The 14,349-nt window shown below is 41.8% G+C and overlaps 2 protein-coding genes and 4 non-coding genes across 7 annotated transcripts; 1 reads left to right on the forward strand and 5 right to left on the reverse strand.

Annotated features, from left to right (window-relative positions):
- Positions 1 to 4,696: 4,696 nt before the first annotated feature.
- Positions 4,697 to 8,928, forward strand: pole3 (polymerase (DNA directed), epsilon 3 (p17 subunit)). Its single transcript, XM_029710228.1, has 4 exons — positions 4,697 to 5,153; positions 6,790 to 6,875; positions 7,031 to 7,149; positions 7,782 to 8,928. The coding sequence occupies exons 1-4, from the start codon at positions 5,088 to 5,090 to the stop codon at positions 7,964 to 7,966; spliced, it is 456 nt and encodes a 151-aa protein (XP_029566088.1). The 5' UTR covers positions 4,697 to 5,087; the 3' UTR covers positions 7,967 to 8,928.
- A 2,462-nt stretch (positions 8,929 to 11,390) lies between these two features.
- Positions 11,391 to 14,213, reverse strand: rpl12 (ribosomal protein L12). 2 transcript variants are annotated; one of them, XM_029710242.1, is made up of 6 exons: positions 14,042 to 14,213; positions 12,744 to 12,817; positions 12,370 to 12,468; positions 12,186 to 12,267; positions 11,795 to 11,881; positions 11,391 to 11,556 (listed from the first exon to the last, which is right to left on the reverse strand). In XM_029710242.1, exons 1-6 carry the CDS (start codon positions 14,076 to 14,078, stop codon positions 11,438 to 11,440), a joined length of 498 nt encoding a protein of 165 aa, XP_029566102.1. In that variant the 5' UTR covers positions 14,079 to 14,213; the 3' UTR covers positions 11,391 to 11,437. The 2 variants fall into 2 exon arrangements, with proteins under 2 accessions (XP_029566102.1, XP_029566103.1); XM_029710243.1 differs by having other exon boundaries at positions 13,926 to 14,189.
- On the reverse strand, positions 11,622 to 11,743 carry LOC115160323 (small nucleolar RNA SNORA65). The gene has a single exon (XR_003869078.1). It is a non-coding gene; the product is annotated as a small nucleolar RNA SNORA65 (small nucleolar RNA).
- LOC115160320 (small nucleolar RNA SNORA65) lies at positions 11,990 to 12,115 on the reverse strand. The gene has a single exon (XR_003869075.1). It is a non-coding gene; the product is annotated as a small nucleolar RNA SNORA65 (small nucleolar RNA).
- LOC115160321 (small nucleolar RNA SNORA65) lies at positions 12,554 to 12,676 on the reverse strand. Its single transcript, XR_003869076.1, has one exon. It is a non-coding gene; the product is annotated as a small nucleolar RNA SNORA65 (small nucleolar RNA).
- LOC115160322 (small nucleolar RNA SNORA65) lies at positions 12,940 to 13,065 on the reverse strand. The gene has a single exon (XR_003869077.1). It is a non-coding gene; the product is annotated as a small nucleolar RNA SNORA65 (small nucleolar RNA).
- Positions 14,214 to 14,349: the final 136 nt, after the last annotated feature.

Consider the following 14,349-nt stretch of genomic DNA (forward strand, 5'->3'; position numbering starts at 1 on the left):
CTTGCCAGCATGAAAATAAACACAATGGTTGAGGGGAGATATAGAATGGTAAGAATTACTGGGGAATTTTCTGTTGCAACTTTCCCCTAGCCTCTTTTTACAACCCTTCTCAGAATTACTAGATTCACACGCTCAAAACAGCAGCTTGATATATTTTGGTCCACACAGTTAGCAGACCAATTTTGTAGCAATTAAATGAAAATGGAACACCCATAAGTAATTCTTATTGTGGGCAAACACCTCATTTTGTTCCCAAAATAACATTCTGGCTTCCCTGCTGAACCAAAGCTTTACCCCCTCTGTATGCCACTAGCCCAGGATATACACCGTCGGAAATTTGAGACAAAATATCCACAGGAACGCATTATTAAACCAACTTTTCAAAACGCTGATACTGACGGTTTTGTCTCCATCATCTGAGGCTTGCGTTGTAAATACATGCACAAGACGTGGTTAACAATAGCAGAGCTTATGCACCCGTTTACATTGCGTGTGTATGCCTCACATCAGTACCAGCGTTTTTAAAAGTTGGTTAAATAATGTTTTCCTGTGGATATTTTGTCTTAAATTTCCGACGGCATAACGACGAACCAAGCGGATAACTAGTAGAGTGTGTTCAAATTTTATTTTATTCAACATTCTGACCTGCAGAGATCGTGAGAGAATGTGTTCTGGAAAGTTTATGCCTTTGTGTCAGACTGAATAGTGATTGCAAATATATACAGTTTCAACATGTTAATGTAATGTTCAAATAATATTTTTGCAGGAATCTCCTTGCGAATGATTTTGCCGAAGATTGTATCTCTGCTGGCCACCAGATGAGGACCAACGTGGTAAAAGAGATCATGAACACAGAACGTATCTACATCTTGGTAGGCTGAGGCGCTTCCTCTATTTGCTGCACTGCCACTCTAATCTCATCCATCAGCTGGCTGTCTTTCTGAGCCGCTCTATTCAATTACCTGTTGTACCTCTCCATTCCGTGGTCCCCATCTTTGTCAGGGAGTTTAGAAGGAACAACATTTGGATGCACGACATCCTTGGATGGTTTAGCTGAAAATAGAGGTTTATATCTCTCCAAAAGACAGAAGAGCAGAAGCATTGGATGGCAACGTAATTAGATAAAAGTATGTAACACTAATTTGGTAATGACATTTGACTTAAGATGAGAATACTTAAACTTGTCCATTTATTACAATAGATGTTTGTCTTTGTCCCTTAACCTCTCCCAATCTATTATAATCTGAGGATGGATGTAGGCAAACACCGCTTTCCGTTAAGTGCACACTTGTTCACTCCCATTCGTGGAATTAAAAGCATAGGATTGGTGTAAGCATAGGCATATGCTTACAGGTGAGTTCCATGTGGGGTAGTGGACAAGTGCATACTTCAGGGAAAAGGGTGCATAATTGGGTCACAAGGCCTGATCTAGAAACCCACAATCTGAGAATATATTTATTAAGGATTGTTAAATGGGGATTATTATTTTCTTTTTTCAATAGACCTATTCATCCCTAGCTTTCAATCATCTCACCTTCACCCTGTAACTCTTCCCCAGGTCATTGCTGTAAAAGAGAATGGTGTGTTTGAGTAATAAACCTAACGAAGCTGAATGTAGATGAAAGTTGATGAGTGAAGCCAAAGGAGATGCATCTGTGACAGCCTAAAGTCAGACAGGAAGGCTCAGATCAACATGGCAGTGTCAACATACAGTTGAAGTCAGAAGTTTACATACACTTAGGTTGGAGTCATTAAAACTCGTTTTTCAACCACTCAACAAATTTATCGTTAAACTATAGTTTTGGCAAGTCGGTTAGGACATCTACTTTGTCCTTGACACATTTTTTTCCAACAATTGTTTACAGACAGATTATTTCACTGTACACAATTCCAGTGGGTCAGAAGTATACATACACTAAGTTGACTGTGCCTTTAAACAGCTTGGAAATTTCCAGAAAATTATGTCATGGCTTTAGAAGCTTCTGATAAATGATGTCAATTAGCCTGAGTCAATTGAGGTGTACCTGTGGATGTATTTCAAGGCCTACCTTCAAACTAAGTGCCTCTTTGCTTGACATCATGGGAAAAATCAAAAGAAATCAGCCAAGTCTGGTTCATCCTTGGGAGCAATTTCCAAATGCCTGAAGGTACCACGTTCATCTGTACAAACAATAGTACGTAAGTATAAACACCATGGGACCACGCAGCCATCATACCGCTCAGGAAGGAGACGCGTTCTGTCTCCTAGAGTCGAACATAATTTGGTGCGAAAAGTGCAAATCAATCCTAGAACAGCAGCAAAGGACCTTGTGAAGATGCTGGAGGAAACAGGTACAAAAGTATCTATATCCACGACATAACCTGAAAGGCCGCTCAGCAAGGAAGAAGCCACTGCTCCAAAACTGCCATAAAAATGCCAGACTAGAGTTTGCAAGTACACATGGGGACAAAGATCATACTTTTTGGAGAAATGTCCTCTGGTCTGATGAAACAAAATTGTTTGGCCATAATGACCATTGTTATGTTTGGAGGAAAAAGGGAGAGGCTTGCAAGCTGAGGAACACCATCCCAACCGTGAAGCACCGGGGTGGCAGCATCATGTTGTGGGGGTGCTTTGCTGCAGGAGGGACTGGTGCACTTCACAAAATAGATGGCATCATGAGGCAGGACAATTATGTGGCTATATTGAAGCAACATCTCAAGACATCAGTCAGGAAGTTAAAGCTTGGTTGCAAATGGGTCTTCCAAATGGACAATGACCCCAAGCATACTTCCAAAGTTGTGGCAAAATGGCTTAAGGACAACAAAGTCAAGGTATTGGAGTGGCCATCACAAAGCCCTGACCTCAATCCTAGAACATTTGTGGGCAGAACTGAAAAAGCGTGTGTGAGCAAGGAGGCCTACAAACCTGACTCAGTTACACCAGCTCAGTCAGGAGGAATGAGCCAAACTTAAACCCAACTTATTGTGGTAAGCTTGTGGAAGGCTACCCGAAACATGTTAAACAATTTAAAGGAAATACTTCCAAATACTAATTGAGTGTACGTAATTGAGTGTACGCTTTTGACCCACTGGGAATGTGATGAAAGGAATAAAAGCTGAAATAAATAATTCTCTACTATTGTTCTGATATTTCACATTCTTAAAATACAGTGGTGATCTTAACTGACCTAAGACAGGGAATTTTTACTAGGATTAAATGTCAGGAATTGTGAAAAACTGAGTTTAAATGTATATGTAAACGTCCGACTTCTACTGTAGCTGCCACTGTATTTTTCTTATTTTCAAAATAAACATTTCTATACCCCCATATCACACACTCCCAAGCAAAAACATAATATTGGTTAGAGAGGTCTCAATTATTACCTTCATTTGTATTCCCTGTAGCTTTAGAATCATGGTAAAGTTGCTTCCCTTTTTAGTCACGTCTTTGGTCACTTTGACGTGAGTCATCTAAAAATATCCTAATAATTGGTTGACAAATAGTGCCTTCTACCAGGTAGGCGATGGCTGCATGGTGCAGTTGGTGAGAAGCAACCGCAGCAACTTGAAGGCGACTTCATCAAAAACTGCATGACCTGTGATAATTTGTATCCCCATAATGCACGTGTCAAACTCATTCCACGGAGGGCCGAGTGTCTGAGGGATTTCGCTCCACCGTTATACTTGACTGATGAATTAAGGTCACTAATTAGAAAAGGAACTCAACTGGTTGCCTAGGTCTTAATTGAAAGGAAAACAAAAACTTGCAGACATGGCCCTCCAAGGAATGAGTTTGACACCCCTGGCCTAGACAAAATGTGTCTGCTCTAACGCACCCAACATGTTCACAGTCAATTTACCGTGTAAAATAAGGGTAAATAAATAGACAAATAAATAATCTATTTTTAAACAGGCTCTCAAACACTAAGAGGAAAACAGATAGCAGATAAGACAAAACACATTCACGTTACTTGTAATTAAGCGTGCACTGCAACTCTTCGAATTTGCTGTTGGTAGCCAGCCATCTCTATTCATAGCAATGGTCCACTTTCTTTCGGAAATCTAAAAACTTGAATTGTTTATAGTTTGTTGCAGGTCTCACCGAAAACACAGCAACACGACCCTTTCGAGGACATCATCTTGATATTCAAAGTTTAATTCATTTTACCACAGTAGCTGGCGTTCTCTACAACTGTTTGACTGTGCTCACTACAACCAAAATAACAAAAATATACCTGGGCTGCCACACAACGGTCTGGTAAAGGTCAAGGGTCCAAGATTCCACCCGATTAGACAATCACCCCATTAAAAGGTGGAAATCATTTTACCGGTCACACCTTTTAATGGGGTGATTGTCGTCTAATCGGGTGAAGATTAAAAAGGGTCTACAGCGCATGAGCAGTATGTCACTGTTTCCTGGTTTTGACAATATAGATAATCAAAACTGACCAGAAGTGACTTTTCGTAGCAGGTTAGGATAATTCATGTAGCAGGTTAGGAACATTTGGTTAAGGTTAGCAAAAAAATAAATGTAATAAAACTTTATAGACGTCAATTTGACAAACGCTATTCCATCTAGCCATTTCTTCCCAACAACAGCTAAATACTTTTTTTTTTTATGTTATGTTCATTTGCACAAACAAAGTTGCACAGAGGCGGTATGCGCAAAGTCAAGTAAAAAATGTTTTTAAAGGTCAAAGTTGAAAGTTGATAGGAGAACCACGTGGTTGGAAGATACGCGCGAAAGAGTATCTCAAAAACAAATGTGACAGAGTTCTGAGCTTGCTAGCTAGGAAGTTAAAGTCAATAACATGTTCGCGTGTTATTAAAGTAAAATTGCTAGGCTATTCAGTTCTGGACAGAGTGAACAAGCTTGTGTTACACGAATACCTTATTTGTTGCAGTTTTTTTCCGGGACATGATAGCTAGCTGGTTAGATTATTTTGCTAACGTTAATTCCATTGTAACGTGCTAGCTATTTTACAGTTCAAGACGACTGTTTTCTCCTATTTAGGGGAGAAAGAGCGAAGGCTGCCTCGAAATTGCAACAATTGTATTTAGTTCGTTTTGTTAAAATACGCGTAAGCTAGCTAACAAACAAAGTAATGGCAGAAAGACCCGAGGACCTCAATCTACCCAATGCTGTCATCACGCGCATCATCAAGGAGGCGGTGAGTGTGCGCACACATTTTCTACAGATTTTGTTTCAATAGGAGCCATACTGGTAAATCAACAATGCGACATGCCTGCCATTCCCATTACCTTTACGAAGCTAAATGGCATATACACTCATTGGCCAGTTTATTAGGTACACCCATCTAGTACCGGGTCGGACCCCTCTAGTCATGAAGGGATGCACCTGGTCAGCAACCAGATGCGCTGTGGTGTTCAAACGTTGCTCAATTTGTATCGCGGGACCTAACGTGTGCCAGGAAAATATTCCCCAAGCCATTACACCACCGTTGACACCAAGCAGGATGTGGCCATGGACACACGAGTATTCGTGTGATATGTTTATGTTTTCCACGCCTCAATTGTCTACTTTTGGTGATTGTGTGCCCACTAGAGTTGCTTCTTGTTTTTAGCTGATCAGAGTGGAACCCGGTCTGGTCGTCTGCTGCAAAAGCCCATCTGTGACAAGGACCAACAAGTTGTGTGTTCTGAGATGCCATTCTGCACACCACTATTGTATTGCAGTTTTACATTTTTATTTTTTTTAATGTTTTGGGCCCAACTGTTAGCGTGCACTATTCTTGCCATTTTCCTTCGACCTCTCATCAACTAACTGTTTTCTCCCACAAGACTGCTGCAGACAGGATGTTTTTTGTTTGTTGCACCATTCTCAGTAAAAGCCCAGGAGGGCGGCCGTTTCTGAGATACTGGCACCGGATCATTCCATGCTCAGTTACTTAGGTCACACGTTTTGCCCATGCAACTGTTCAAGCGAACAGTAACTGGGTGCCTGTCTGCCTGCTCTCATATAGCAAGCCACGGCCACGTGACTCAGTGTAGGGTGAACCATTTTTGTGAACGGGTGGTGTACCTAATAAACTGTCGTGCGTGTAAATAAATGCTGTATCATAACACAACCATGGATGGAGTAGATAGTGTTTTTGTGGGTACCTACAATGTTATTCTAGATTCATCCTGAACCTAGCCTATACCCAAATCACAAAGTCTTGTGTGTTTATAGCCCTTGATCATGACTCTGTTCCACGTTACACAAGTCATTGGACCAAGGTGTCTTCTGTACGGGGGAGTTTTGTTAAAAGCCCCGACTCCGGAACATTAACACACATACCTTATCTTTCATATCAGCAAGAAATAACTTATTTTAAAAAATAAATAATGAATACACCTATTTATAGGGTTAGTGTTCCCACACGGCCATATCTCCATGTTAGTGTGTGTTTACGGAAAACGGACGGAAGACAGTCAACTATCTGTGTGAACACGTTTGTGGTGTCAGTCTTCCGTTTAATCACTGAAAAATACTCTCAGCTGCAACTGCTAAAACGGTACACAATGTGTATTTGTTTTTTTGTAAATTATTTTGATGTGATATGAAAGTAGAGGGATATATGCTTCTAGAACTGTACCGCAAGTAAATCAATTCACGTTTAGCTGGAGTATTTGGGAGGTTTTCAGAGGCAATTCAACCCTTTTAAACAACATTTTTAAGTTCCTTGGACTATAAGGAGCAACGTAAGGCTCCTTTTAGTCCACTTTAGTGACAACTCATGCTTGCAAATGACAACACTGCCAGCTAATCTAGTAACACTACCCTCACCGTTTTATTGTAAATAGCTACCAGATGGGGTGAACGTGTCAAAAGAAGCCAGGCGAGCCATATCTCAAGCTGCCAGTGTATTCGTCCTCTATGCAACATCTTGGTAAGAGAAACTACATGTGCCGGTGCAACAGGTTTATGCAATAAACACTTAATAATTGGCCATTTATAATACATACAGTCAAGTGCTTTAAGCACCTGGAATATATACATCTTTCTGAGTGCAACAAATAATATTAATTTAACCCCCGCCAACAGTGCAAACAACTTTGCCATGAAAGCCAAACGGAAAACTCTAAACGCAACAGATGTGATGTCTGCGATGGAGGAGATGGAGTTTGAACGCTTCTTGCAGCCTCTACGTGAATCTTTGGAGGGTAAATGATCATCACCGATCAACATTTAATTTCTTAACAGCCTGTGTGTTTTGGAGACATTGGCCATGTTTGAGCGCATCAATTATAATCAGTCGCAAATCATCGACTGAGCAGACTGACAGATCTACACTAAATAACAACTTATTATGATTTGTAGATCAGTCGGTCTGCTCAACAGCAACTGAGCAGTATTGACACACTCAAACATGGCCATTGGCTGGCTTGGCCTGAAAATGGCCCGGCATTGTGGTCAGTTCTTGCAGACTGCTTGATGCATTTTAGCCCTATTGGAACAATGTTCTGAATTAATGGGGACACTTCTTGTTGTATTACATTCTGTTTTGATTAGAGAACCTGACAAAATGGGAAAATGTAGTTGTGACTGCCACCACAGAGGGTTATAAGTAGCAGAGGTTGCTGGGTGTAGGCCTAGTTGTCCCATTTCAACCTCATTTATCTCATTTCCCCTTCATTGGAACAATGCACTTTTTTTCCTATTATGGGGTGGATATTTATAGCACTCTATAAAGCTATGGAAAATTGTGGCCAGTGTCGACTACATTTGTCCACCTTGCTAACCACCGCGACTTAAGTGAATGCTGTTTTTATAACTGAATGTTGTTCCAATACAGCTTACAAGAAGGGCCAGAAGGGGAAGAAAGAGGCATCGGAACAAAAACGCAAAGATGCAAAGGAGAAAAAGAATGATGTGGAGGAGAATGACAAGAGCAGGGAGGAGGAAGAGGAGGAGGAAGAGCGCATGGAGGAAGACCAGGAAGCAGAGAATGAGGTTGAAGAGGAAGAAGTTGAGAATTGATAACTGACTGTTATTCTTCATGTAGTAGAGCACTGATCAGAACACAGATGTGAAGTCAGGGGCCCTGTTTGAGTACTTGGAAAAGGCACACTAATATGTAAATATAATAGTCTCTTGGTTTGACCATTTTAAAACACATAAACATGTTACATCCAGCAACAGATACTCTTCTACACAGCATTCAGATTCAGTTGTCAGATCGGTGATTTTATTTAGATGAAGGGTGCTTTTTCAAGGTAAACAAATAGTGTGATGTAATAGTTCTATTCTGTTGTCTTCCAGCAACTGGCTCACTCTGAATAAAGGGAGTAGAATTTAGACCAACAACCATCTCCATCAGTTATTTGCTGGAATAAAGCACAATGCAAACCTGCTGTATTCTGATCAGAAATGCCTTATACCACAGTTTTAAGACCATTAGTGATATAATTTGTTGATGTTCTCAGATGTACTAATTATCCCAATGTAGATTTGATGGCAATGAAGTTACTCATGTGTTTGGTAGACTTGGTGTCGACTGACTCCCTGTCCTCACTGAACTCTGAAGGATGCAACTCATAGATTTGTGTACCTGACATCCAAATATTAGTCTTTGGCACAAATGAGATCAGCCATGCTTGACCTTAAAAGAATGATGCAGAGAATGTAAAAAATGTTCATAGGCTGTGTGGTTGTTGGTCATGACTCAAACTCTGGCTTTGAAATGAATGATTTGGTCTGTCTGGAATCTTGGGAGATGACAAACTAGGATTAAGGCTTTCAAAATCAGCCATGCAAGTAACTATCATGTCCTTGTCAGGCTACAGATTACCAAAAGTGAGCTATTATTCATATGTTGTAGGTGAATAACTTTTCTTTTGAACAGAAGGCCTCCAGTAAAGACCCGATGTCTTCAGGGGATTAACTGTACTTTTGTAGCGTTGGATACACTGTTTTTTCAATAAAGATTTTTGTATAAAGCACTAATTGCTATTCCATTAACTGCTAAATTACTTGTGAAGTTAACTCATCAAAAAACACTTCCTGGTGTCCACTACCCTAACTCTAGGGCAGGGGTGTCAAACCTACTCCATGGACGGCCTCCTAGTGTCTGCAGGTTTTGCAAGTTGACTCATTGAAAAAGACTACCATTCTTGGGTATTATTTCCATTACCTTCTACAGATTCTGACAAGTTTACTCTAATCCAGATTTTTGTAACTCAACTTGGGTTAGACCATTGGTGACTTGCACTGGATAGGCTACTATGACAAGAATATTAGCAGCACTGAAAGATGTCTATCAGTGGGAAAGACGCACCAGGCACACGCAGCCCAAATTGGTTGGTGAGCTGCAGGGGAGCAAGTGAAGATTGTGGGCAGGCAGGTTCCGCATCGCTCAAGCGACTTGCTTCCCCGTAACCACCAGTTTACTATTTAGCTTTACCTGGATGAGAAACACAAAGTTCTTTATGAAATTGAAAATTTGATACTAGTTTAATATTAAATGTTTTGCTATTTCTCTCCCCATGAGGTTAGATAAGTAGTCTGTTTGAAAGTCATCTTCCTCGATCCTCCCACTTTCCCCCTTGCGTCCCATTTTCACTTTGCAATAAACCTACACAAATAGTAGGAAATTACAAAAAGAAAATAGCTGAGCGCCTGATTTATGTAGTAAATAAGTAGTGAAACAGAACTTGAGGTAGTGGTGAATAATACATTTGTTTTCATTGGGGAGCGGCAACTAGAAACAAATGCCTAATTACTTATAAATTGGACTCAACTAAATCATTGGTGTCCCAGACTTGACTCGAATACAGGGGACTTGGGACACTAAGTGGATAATTTTAGAAATATTGGTGCCGAATTCTCTACACTTCAGTGCACTCCACTTACAATAATTAAATGTCTGTGCCAATCATTGGGGTAAACAGATTAAATTCTTAAAAGGGACAATTCTCACAAATTACAAAATGACTTTCCTTAAAGCAGATTTATGCTTGACCTGGCTATGTGGTCCAGAGGCTCAGCACAGAGGGTGTGAAGCAATTTGGGAGTCTCCAGAGGCTTGTGGTCAAATCAGATGCTGTACACCTCCCAAATGTAACAGGGAAGGCCCCCGTATAGCTCCCATATTGATGGTAGGTGTGGGCAAGTAGTGTGAACGCCCTAATTCCTGCAGAGGCCACAGTGCAGTAAATGATGTCTGGTCAATGCAGACGCCAGAAATTCCATAAATTATCCAAACCCTCACGCATCTTAAATTTGATGTGGACAAGTACAGAAAGTACATGTAATACCAACTTCCAATGGATTTGTGCCACAAAGACTAGAATTTAAGCACTTGCTTATAGGGCCAGGTTTATAATAAATAAAATAAAAAAAGCACTCCTTACAGGGTAAGAAACCATATTCCCCTATATTTAGAAGTGGCCCACTAGCAGAAACGAGGGTTTTAAATATTAATCTGTTGACAGGCTTAACTAGATACTTTATCATTGAGGCAATGACTACAGGAACAGCTAGAATGACATTTTGCCACTGCTGAAAACCACTAGGGTATGACATGGATTTTTATTTATTTCACCAGGTAGGCCAGTTGAGAGCAAGTTCATTTACAACTGCAACATGGATGCAAAGTGGTGAAAGCACCAAAAAGGTGCCACTTGTGTGCACTGAAACATGGGGGGGGAAGCCTGCTTGGGGAAATGCAGGTTTGAACATCTACATGATCAGTCTAAAAGTGGTTTGTGTGAAGCCAACAATTTTTTATTTAAAGCAATCCAATGTTTGCCTAGACTTCGCAAATGAGAAATACAGTATTGGTTCGCAATGACAGCATTTATATGGCGATTTCTTTAACCGTACCATTACAGCCCTAGACAACCAGGTGGAGAGTTCCTTAACTCTATTTTTGTTCCATTACAGTGGCCACCAACAAAGTCAATTTGATCAGTGAAGTCACCTCTCTTCATTATTGTTCAGGGGACACCCTGCTGTAAAATAACTGGCAAACTGCCACGCAGTCTTCCCTGAGTAACCCTTACAAACTTCTCACTGGCTCTACACGAATCATGTAGGTCACTTATTTCGGATTCAAAAGATCAAATTTCACTCCAAGGCACGTTTGCATCCCTGAATGGCGATTTCTTTTACCCTACCATTACAGCCCTAGACAACCAGGTGGAGGGTTCCTTAATAAGTTACCTCAATTCATCAAGTACAGGGGAAGAAGTGAACCTGCAGACACTCAACCCACCTGGAACACGTTTGCACCGGAGCCCTTGGAGAAACCAATCTGTCCTTTTGTTATTTGGGTGAACTAGCCTATGTATAATTCAAGGTCAAACAGCTGTTAACCAGCAAATACATACACTGCCCAAAACTGGAGTTAACTGAACAATGTGTAAATAGTAGGCGAATAAAAAGGTAAATAACTGGCAATAAATAAGACCAAATGAATATTCATGTTTATTTATTTCTCCATTTGATGCTTTACTCAGATGGGCACTCCACCTTGCCACTGTTGATGTCGTCAATGACATCATGGGGAGGGCGGCCATCGATGGTGCAACCCACAGACTGGGCAGTTCCCAGAATCTCCTTGATAGTTCCTGAGAAAATAAAGGCATTAGGACCAGCAGGGGACAATAGTTTCTATTGTATGGGAAAGGGGCAATTTTGTTCCAGGCCTTTCGGCACAGAGTTGCCCACTGTCTGGGCAGTCCTGTTTCCTAGAGCTGGGTCCATCTTCGCCTCCACTGGACTACACTCAGTCACACAGACAGGCAAAGTGGCGGGAGGCGGAATCATAGGTGATTCAGTGACACTGAGGGGGATAGGGGCTCTTACCAGAAAGCTCCCTGGCAATGGAGCGGGGCCTCATCGTGCGGGCGACTGTCACAATCTCGTCGAAGGTCACGCTGCCGCTGTGCTTGACTGGAAACAAAGATGGAAGGCTTAGATGCGTACACTGGATCTATGAATCATTGTTGGTTGTAAAAACAGATGGGACAGCTATGTGACTAGATGAGTGGTCCTTTTGGCAGTTGTTCCAGGCCTTTCGGCACAGAGTTGCCCACTGTCTGGGCAGTCCTGTTTCCTAGAGCTGGGTCCATCTTAGCCTCCACTGGACTACACTCAGTCACTCAACAAGACTGGCAAAGTGGCGGGAGGCTGGAATGTGCCCCCACTACAGGTTTAAAGTGGCATTAGACACAGGAAAAAGTGCAGGGCAACTTACTGTTCTTAACCTTCTTCCTGTCACGAGGGGGCTCCTTCAGGGCCTTGATGATCAACGCTGAAGCAGAGGGCACCACCTCGATCTACAATAGAGCGAAAAAGCATGTTAATAACAGATGATTGATAAACATTCAATGGCCAATCCATTTTCAGGGACTCCGTTTGGGAATAGACTTGATACGTACCGCTGCCTGCCTGTTCACAATTGTCAGCTTGACAGTTATCCTCAGGCCCTTCCAATCTCCGGTGGCCTTGGCGATATCATCACCAACCTTCTTAGGAGACTAAAAGCCAAAACATGTACAGATTTAAAATAACAGAACAGGCACCAAGCGTCAAACTGCTCAATAGTGACAAAACAATATTGGCAATTGTTCCAGGCCTTTCGGCACAGAGTTGCCCACTGTCTGGGCAGCCCTGTTTCCTAGAGCTGGGTCCATCTTAGCCTCCACTGGACTACACTCAGTCACTCAAGACTGGTAAAGTGGCGGGAGGCTGATCTGTTGAAAATGGATAATCAAACCACACAATTTTAATTTGGGAGGATTGTAACACTTACCAGACCCAGGGGTCCAATCTTTGGGGCCAGCGCTGAGGTGGCACCAACTTCTCCTCCTGTGCATCTCATGTACACTGCAAGGGATAAAACGGTTATTTTGGGGGGGAAGAAACATCCTTATGCTATGAGTTACCCCATGGTGGTTCACCAGTCAGAATTCACAAATGAGAACCCTTTTCTTTTAGTATGAGGGGACAATTGTTCCAGGCCTTTCGGCACAAAGTTGCCCACCGCCTGGGCAGCCATGTTTCCTAGAGCTGGGTCCATCTTAGCCTCCACTGGACTACACTCAGTCACGCAGACAGACTGGCAAAGTGGCGGGAGGCTGAATCCTAATAGCAGGCGATTCATTGACTGTCCCAATGCTTAAGGTATATTATAGAATTTGCCTCAGCGGTGCCAGTGAACCAAAAACGCCCCATCACATGTTTCCAACTAGGGTGAATACTGGATTTCTGTGAAATATCAACCATCTAATGCATTACTATGTAAGCGGCAAATATGACAATATACATTTGTGGACCACAATCAGAATAAAGTCAATGCACCGGAGTACAATAAACGTTACCTACTGAAATTCTGCTGTCAACGCCAAATGCCTATGAACAGCAAGTACCTTTGTAGGTCCGTGCAAACTGTCACATAACTAAGCCACCCAGGCAGAAATTTACACAAAAGACTCAAGACCTGCCTTAAATCACCCAGTCAAAATGTATCACCTGCTAGGTTGCTACATTTGATTTGTGTGCCAAATTTAAATGTGGCAAAAAAGATTGGTTGCTTTAAAATAATGTTAGATGCGAGCCTGTAGTCTATCCAGCCCATGTCACACGTCTTTCAAATTAATGGAAATTTGTTGATTTTGGTAGTCAAACTAAAATAACTTAATTTCAATATCCTTCACTTTACAATTGACGCGTCAAGAAGATTGTTACTTGCAACCATGTGGTGCCAACAGAGCAAAAAAATGGTTACTTGCAACCACGTGGTGGCAGCTGAGCCGCAGCTACTTGGCTAGGCCAACGGCATCATGGAAATGGGTTATCGTTGGTTACATAGAAAAATAGTTTCTCAACAGAATAGCATATCATGCCATGTTCGTTAGAATGCATCACGAACACATGTAATTTCGCATTTACAATTACATTCAAGAGATTAGTTGTTCATCCTAACTAACGTTACCATTTCATCAGCTCATTGCTGAAAGGCCTGCCCCTGCATGGACGCGCCAGACAGACGTCGACTCCCATTTTGGATCTCATCTGAAACAAACCATTTTACAGTAATGCCACACATACCAACTTTAGTCTCATTGGGGTCGAATTTGGGAGGCATGATGCTGCAGTAGAAGTTGAGCTCAGTTCAGCTTGAGTTGGTGAGGGTGTCGGATGAACCCGGATTCGGGACGACCGATTACTGTTACACCTTCACCGCTAAAGTGACAAAGGAAAGAACGAGAATAGGGTGCGTGACATTTTATAGACAGAGAATAACGCGAGATTTGGCCGAAATGACGCTCTGTCATGTCTGTACGTCATTCACACAGTTGATGAGCTGAGGCACCTTTTTAGACAACAATCACCCAATGGTCAGTACTAATTGGGAT

This window comes from Salmo trutta, chromosome 23 (assembly GCF_901001165.1).
Source record: "Salmo trutta chromosome 23, fSalTru1.1, whole genome shotgun sequence".
In the NCBI taxonomy this organism is placed as follows: domain Eukaryota; kingdom Metazoa; phylum Chordata; class Actinopteri; order Salmoniformes; family Salmonidae; genus Salmo; species Salmo trutta.